The 7,854-nt window shown below is 42.2% G+C and overlaps 1 protein-coding gene across 1 annotated transcript; it reads right to left on the bottom strand.

Annotated features, from left to right (window-relative positions):
* Positions 1-1,478: 1,478 nt before the first annotated feature.
* Positions 1,479-2,033, bottom strand: LOC130889047 (60S ribosomal protein L12-like). Its single transcript, XM_057792527.1, has one exon. The coding sequence runs from the start codon at positions 1,983-1,985 to the stop codon at positions 1,488-1,490; it is 498 nt and encodes a 165-aa protein (XP_057648510.1). The 5' UTR covers positions 1,986-2,033; the 3' UTR covers positions 1,479-1,487.
* Positions 2,034-7,854: the final 5,821 nt, after the last annotated feature.

The raw sequence follows: 7,854 nt of genomic DNA, 5'->3' as shown, positions 1-7,854 counted from the left end.
TCCTCCCTCCCCTCTTCCCTTCCCTTCCCCCCTTCCCTCCCCTCCCCTCCCCTTCCTTTTCCCTTCCCCTCCCTTCCCTTTTCTCTTCCCCTCCCTCCCTCCCTCCCTCCCTCCCTCCCTCCCTCCCTCCCTCCCTTCCTTCTTTCCTTCCTCCCCACCTCTCTTTCATTAACCCACTGAAAGCCAATCCCTCTACTTTGAAAGTAAAGATACCCATGAAACGGGAGAGAGGACTCTGTATTTGCCAAATCTACAGGTTGTGCTGAGTGATACTAAAGATAAGTAACGAGAGGACACCGACTCAGCACAGTATGAATATAGTTACTTTCTTTTTTTTTTTTTTTTTTTTGGTTTTTCGAGACAGGGTTTCTCTGTGGCTTTGGAGCCTGTCCTGGAACTAGCTCTTGTAGACCAGGCTGGTCTCGAACTCACAGAGATCCGCCTGCCTCTGCCTCCCGAGTGCTGGGATTAAAGGCGTGCGCCACCACCGCCCGGCCTCACTTTCTTTCATATTGTCAAAACCATGAAGGAAGTGTGTTTGGATGCTTACTGAAAGGACAGGGGAGCTGTGGGCAGTTTGGGTCCCTGACTATGAATCTAAGCAATGACTTGAGTTACTTTAATACCTGAACTGCTTTGATGAGGCCAATGAAGGCCATCATCTGTTTCCCACTTTTATTGCTTGTAAGTCAGAGCTGGGATGCTCCGGGAGAGTCTTCTGATAGGCAGAATGATAGTGGCATTCATGACATTTTAGTATAGTTAAAACCCCTCCCTCAAAGGTCAAAGAGCATCTCTCAAAGTGCTTGAGGGAGTAAGAAAATCACCCACCTCAAGTCATTAGATGTCCTTTCTCACCTGAAGGTGAACTCAGTCTGTAAGTACCAGTCCGTCTCCTTTGTGGAGCACTAACCCTAAGAGTCCTCCTTGGTCTATGTTAGACTCCACTTGGGATACATGGTCACTCCTGTATCCCAGCCCTCTCCACCCTTTCCCGGATTTCCGCACTCAGCATAGTTTCTTATAGCACAAATAATAAAAACACAGAGACAGATATTGGGGTTTATTCTGAGGATCAGAAAAGCAAAGCAGCCAGCCACTAGACAGCTCTACCTCTATGAAATCTTCAGACTGGAAGAGAGCGAGGTCCTCTCTCATCCCACTTTATATTCCTCTCTAGTACTGGGATTAAAGACGTGCACCATCACTGCTGGCCTGCTGACTGACTAGTGTGGCTTTGCATTCTGATTTTCATATTTAAATACAAATGAAATATTACTACAATTTCCCACTTCTTATCCATCCTCTTCATTGGGCGTATCTTTCCTTGGCATTTCTAACATTTTACATGACTCTAAAACACATGTATTCTGTCCCTCTGTAGATTTTCTCTTAAAGCAATCCCTTCCATCTTACCCTTTCATCTTCATATTCTTTTTTTTGGTTATCAGATGGTCTTTTATTGAAATATTCTCTCTTGTTGCTTCTTAGCTAGCTGGACATTCCACAGCACCACTGTTGATGTAATCAATGATGTCATGAGGGTGGCGCCCATCCACATTGCAGCCCATAGACTGTGCAGTACCCAGGATCTCTTTAATAGTTCCAGAAAGTTCTCTGACTAAAGACCTGTGTCGCATGTGCCGGGCAATGTTGACAATCTTGTCAAAAGTGATATTTCCGCTGTGTTTAATGTTCTTCTGCTTCTTCCTGTCTCTTGGTGGCTCCTTGAGGGCTTTGATGATCAGGGCAGAGGCAGAGGGCACCACCTCAATCTGGGCCTGTCTGTTCTGGATGGTCAGTTTCACTGTAATCCTCAGGCCTTTCCAGTCACCGGTTGCCTTGGCAATATCATCACCAACTTTTTTCGGAGACAGACCCAGGGGGCCGATCTTGGGGGCCAAGGTGGATGTGACCCCGACCTCACCTACGGTGCCCCTCAGGTACATGACTTTGATCTCGTTGGGGTCGAACTTGGGAGGCATGGTGGAGGTGGCTGGTGTCGGATGAACCCGGATTCGGGACGACTGAAGAAAGTTGCCCTTCATCTTCTTTTCAACCGAAGTCAATTAGAAAATTATTGTGCTCTTTTCCTACTCTCTACTCTCCCAGATCTTACTAACTGGTCTGCTGAAATTCCTTCTATCACCTTGGTCCTTGCTGGTAAACTGGTAGAAGGGTCTGAGAGTAGACATGGGGCCAACAGATGTAGATCTGCCTTTGATCCACCTCTGGCAGCTGTGTGGTCTTAGCAGTGTGTTTCCATTTTCTCAGTGTTGGCTTCCTCATTGGCAACACGAGTCATTGTGAGGACAAATAATAAGAAAACATTTTGAAGTTTGGCCTTCATTGTTGTATAATACTTGCTATTAATATGATGCTATTTGATGTTTTGATACCCATATACACTGGAGAATAAATGAGTCAGGCTAATTAACATTCCCTCACCTCAAATATTTATTATCCCATTGCAGCAAAACTTTTGAATATATTCTCTTCTAGCCATTTTTGAAATATACAGTAAATTATCAACTGTAATCACCTTGCTTTGGAATATATCTGACCATGCCCATTGAGCAAATGCTTGTGATAATCATTGCTATCACTTGCTGTTGCCAACGGCTGCTGTTTTAGTCTATTTGTGTTTCTATCACAAAATATCCAGCTGAATACATTATGAGCAACCAATATCATTTTCTCTTGGTTCCCTCTCATCCTTTGACTGTTCCTTCTGCGTCTGGTTTCTCCTGGTCTATAGCTAAAATGCTCTGTTTGGTCATTCTGCATGCCTGTGTTACTTAAGATTAGATTTAGCAGTGAGTGATGCTAAAATCTCCCCAAACAACGATTTAAACAAGAAAAAGAATGATTCCAGATGTAGACAGATCAATGCTAATATCACAACTGTGCTTCACAAAGCATGTTAGCTGCTGAAGCTCCTCCTAGTGCGGTCCTTCCTCCTTTGAGCTTCCATCTCTAATGTCATTTGTGGCTTAAGCACAGACATGATGTCTGCATTCCCACAGGAGAAAGAGTGCAGACAAAAGGGCAAACATGAGCTTCCATGTTGAAGACTGTGCGGGTCCAACACAGATTCCCTAACTGGGCTGGAATGGAGTCGCGAGGAATAAAACTGACACAGCTTACATGGTCATCATGGAAGGGCAAGATCTCTCCAAAAAGATCTCTCGTTTATTCTCCAAAGACCTTGTATACCATCACATCAATTGAGTGGGAAAACACATTAGGCTGTCTCCTAGGCAACGAGGTGCATGGGCTGAAGGCATGCCCGCACCTACCGGTATGCTAGCAGTCAGGTAGGCCATGAATTAGCATCTCTATAAGACATCCTCTTAGTTACAAAAGGAGGAAGCAAGGAACCTCTTAACTCTTAAATCATCAGCTTCAGCCAACATCTCTTCTCAGGTAATCTACATTTATAACAAAAGAAACTAGGAGCAGTACATCCTAGCTATTGTTAGGCAGAGACAGCTTGTCTGCAGAGTTATGTGATCAGCTCAGACCGGGCTAATGGCTCTTGTCCCATAAAGAAATATGGGCCTACATTTCCAGCAGTTTTTAATTGGTTAATACATCGTCATATGGCTGCCCCTGTCCTTCTGGGGGACCGAGACATGCAGCGTGCCTGAGTTAAAAAGGCGAGGGTGCTGCTGTGGAAGCAGACCAACTCACAGGCTGCCACGCAATGCCTTGACTCGCCCAGTTATTATCCACTGTGGTGCTTTGAAAATAAATGCCCTCCAAAGGGAGTGGCACATTTGGGAGGTATGGCCTCGTTGGAGGAAGTATGTCACTGTGGGGGTGGGCTTTGAGGTCTCCTATGCTCAAGCTACACCCAGTGAGACAGACCACTTCCTGTTGCCTGTGAGTCAAGATGTAAGAACGCTCAGCTCCTCTTCTGTCTGCCCGCCTGCCGCTGTGCTTCCCTTCATGATCATGGACTAAACTTCTGAACTGTAAGCCAGTCCCAGTTAAATGTTTTCCTTTATAAGAATTTCTGTGATCATGGTGTCTCTTTACAGCAATAGAAACCCTAAGTAAGACATCCATTTTACTACATACAATGTGTACTTAACTATCTCCAAAAATGTAGTTTAGCTTACTAGAGATGGCCTAATCTGAATGGCTTAAACACAGATATATATTGTCTCACATTTTGGTATGATATATATGATATTATATATATATTTTTCATATGCATATGTATGTGCACATATTATATATCTGAAGGTGTTATTGCATCATAGGCTTGTATATGGAATTCTCCACAGAATAGTCTGATATGCATATGAATTTGATCTGGCTCCTTCAAGAATGTAATAACAATATTAGTGTAGATTTGGGGGTCCTGGCACAGCTCATGTTTTCAGTTCATAACTGTGGTCTGTTGTGGTATCACATAGTTGTGTGTCTTCTTCGGTACCGTCTGATGTCTTTACTGTCTCAGACACATCCATACTTACTGGACTTTTCTACCATCATATAATTTATTTTTTAAAAAAGAATTTTTCTTAAATATCTTTGCTATCAGATATCATTGATAAAATATCAATGGAAGCTCACGCACTTGTAATAATTTGATGTCTGAATCACTAATTGCAGAAACTTTTTTGAAACTATAAGTTCCCATTGGGTAGGCTCTGAAATACAATCAACAGACTCAGTGATGGTTTCTGGTTCTCTTCCCTTACTGAATTGTATTAGGCACAAGGGCCTGTTTGTAAGAGGTACTACCTAGAACCTTGCCTGGTTCTAGAGTAAATGAGACAAGGACTTGGTGGTGCCATGCTGGCCTGTGTCCTTCTCTCTGTGCTATGTTACCATCCTCACATACCGTAGAACTTTCACCACACAGAGAACATGGATATTAGCAGCATTTCCTCATAGTCCTCCCCATGCACCTAAATACACACTTTCTTGAGTCTCAGGTTAACAAGAAAACAAACAAAAAGTGTTGCCCAAGGATGTGTTTGCATTGCCCCAACAAGTCAGCACACAAGAAGTCAAGTCCAGTATGTACAATACTCTTGGCAATCTGGTTTTTACCAGGTGGGCATTCCTGAGCTGATTTGTGGTGATAACTATATAAACTTTTTTTCCCATTTTTTTAAATGTGTATAGGTATTTTGCTTGCATGTATGCAAGTTCACCATCTGTGTGCAGTGCTCAAGGAGGCCAAAAGAGGGCACTGCATATACTTAGTCTAGAGTTATAGACTGTTATGAGCCACCATGCAGGTACTAGAAATTGAACCCTAGTACTCTGAAAGAGCATCCAGCGTTCTCAACCACTGAGGCATCTTCTTTGGCTCTTTTCAAGTATTTTTAATCAAATGACAATTTATTTTAATTATTTTTTTTATTTTTTAAAAAAAACTATAATTAAATCATTATTTATTTTATAAGCCTGCATCTGAATGGAGGGAGACACATTTCAGGAACAGGTGACACATTGGGACCATACATTTGTTACAAGAGCATACATAATGCCAAGTACTTACACATGTTTGTTAAGAGAATCTAGTCAAGGTATGCAAAACACACTTCAAACTCAGCCTGGTTCATCATAAATTGTTTAGTTCCAGGTTTAAAAACACAATATTTTGGGTTCATCAGTATGGGCCATCCATGACAGAAAATGTGATTACATCTGAGTATCCCAGCCTGGTTGCTGCTGATGGAAGACGAGGTCTCAGATTCTGTTAAATGCACCCTTAGAGAACTGTGAGTCCCTCACCCTTTGCAGCTGCTCGCAGCTGCCCTGAAGGTTACAGAGGCAGTTGCTCACACAGCTGTGATGGCAGAGAAGGACTCAGGCACCGCTCCAGCCCCCCCCCGCCCCCTGCTGTTTGTTAAGCCCTAGCAGATGCCTTAGAAGCCTGAAGAGAGAGATGCCTATTTTATAGTGGAAAGCTTCAGTTCTGACCGCTCTCAGCCACTGAGGCTGCCGACTCTGACTTGCGTTCCTGAATCATAGATTTTTGCACATGTGTGAGAGAAAGTCAATTTCATGTTTAGATTTTAGGTGGGATTGCCTGTTTCTTCTCTCGCCCTGGGCTCTGCTGTTTTCACGTCACTCTCCCCTCAGCAATATTTCATTTTCAGAATCCCCTTAACGTGAAAAAATAAATTCTGGCATGCCATAATTTCTTTTAATGGTTTTGTTTACACTGGGGGACCACGATTCAATTTGTCAAATGTTATTGCTGGAGATGTAACAAGAAAGAGATGGATTTGTTGGCTGTCACCTTAGACTAGTGGCACGTTTAGCTGAATCACAATGGCAAGAGTATCAGAAGTAGACAGGGTTTTAGAAAGACAAGAAAATTGTCTACAAAACAACCCACCATTGCAGGGCTCTTAAATGTAATGGCTCTATTGACATCATTTGATATAAAGTAAAGAGTGTGTAAACATGATTTTGTTCTGCCACAATGAAGAAAATACAAACGACTCAAGCTGTTTTCTTTCCTTCAGTATTTATGTGTCAGACACTTGCTAGTCATCATGGTGTAGAAGCAAATGAGACTGACCTTGTCCCTGGTATGATGGTGTTCACTGCTTTGTGCAGGAGACGTTCAATAAATATTTCTCCAAGTCAACAAATTGAAATTCTTAAGAACGTTAGGAAGAACATGTACAGGATGAGATGGATGGGCAGGAACCAGTCCTATACTGAATAATTCATGTACACATTTTTTTTTCTTGGACACATATGATACGTTTTATACATCATGGTAGGCAATGATTAAATAATTATTTAAACATTTTAAGTGTTAAGTGCAGACATTGTGTAATGCATTTTTTGTATAACCTAATACATTTTACAGTTTTTGCTTTGTTGTATAGTTTTTCGAGACAGGATTTCACTATGCAGCCTTGGTTGGACTCACCACAGAGATCAGCCCCCTACTTGAATGAACTTTGGAAAGTCCCAGATTCCACGTCACTGTGAAGCTGGATGAATTCATACTCCATTCTGACTGCATTTCCAGTATCAATCGCAAATATCCCCAAATGGTATTGGGCTATCAATAATACCTAAAATAGTATAAATGTGTATATAAATTGATTGGCGATTGGTTTTAGAACCCACAGAACCCCCAGCTCAATAGGCTTGTCATGCCTATTTCAATAATCTTTGACTAATGTAGTTTTATATAGTAGATCTGTGGGACTGGAGAGATGGCTCAGCAGTTAAGGGCCCTTGCTGTTACAAATTTCCAAATGAAGGAAGCAACCAGTAATCCTACCCAGCTATAATGCCTGTGAACTGCAACAATAGTCAGCATGGCACGTTAACCCTGAGGGTGCAGCAGGGGCATGAATACCTTGGGGGTAACCAAAAGCTTTCTCTTTGGACTTAAGGTCTGGTCAACAATAGGGAAATCATGTCTGGTACTGGAAACCTAACCTAATAATCAGGACTAATGAGGTCATGGCTGTTAGAGGACAACCTAGGATTGCCAATCTACTAAACCAGCATAATCTATAAGCATTCTACCAATCTACTAAACCAGCATAATCTATAAGCATTCTACCAATCTACTAAACCAGCATAATCCATAAACATTCTAAAGGTTTATAAACTTAAACCCACAGAACAGTAGAGTTCTCATGCCTCATCAAGAGAACTCTCTGCAGCAGACATAGACCATTACAGAAGACCTCAACTGGTTAAAATGCAGAAAACAAGTAATTGTGAGATGTCCAGCTCTAGTTAATGTATCTACAGCACAACTCCTACACCTTAGGCTCAGGGATCATTGTGGAAGTGGGAAGGAAAAATTGTAGGATCAAGGGGAACAGGAAGTTTACCCATACCCATGAAACC

The sequence above is a fragment of the Chionomys nivalis genome, chromosome 17, assembly GCF_950005125.1.
Source record: "Chionomys nivalis chromosome 17, mChiNiv1.1, whole genome shotgun sequence".
In the NCBI taxonomy this organism is placed as follows: domain Eukaryota; kingdom Metazoa; phylum Chordata; class Mammalia; order Rodentia; family Cricetidae; genus Chionomys; species Chionomys nivalis.
This window is presented reverse-complemented; position numbering and strand designations above follow the sequence as displayed.

Bases quoted from the DNA above. Each gene is read 5' to 3' on its own strand.
- LOC130889047 (XM_057792527.1), bottom strand. From the start codon at position 1,985: ATGCCTCCCAAGTTCGACCCCAACGAGATCAAAGTCATGTACCTGAGG.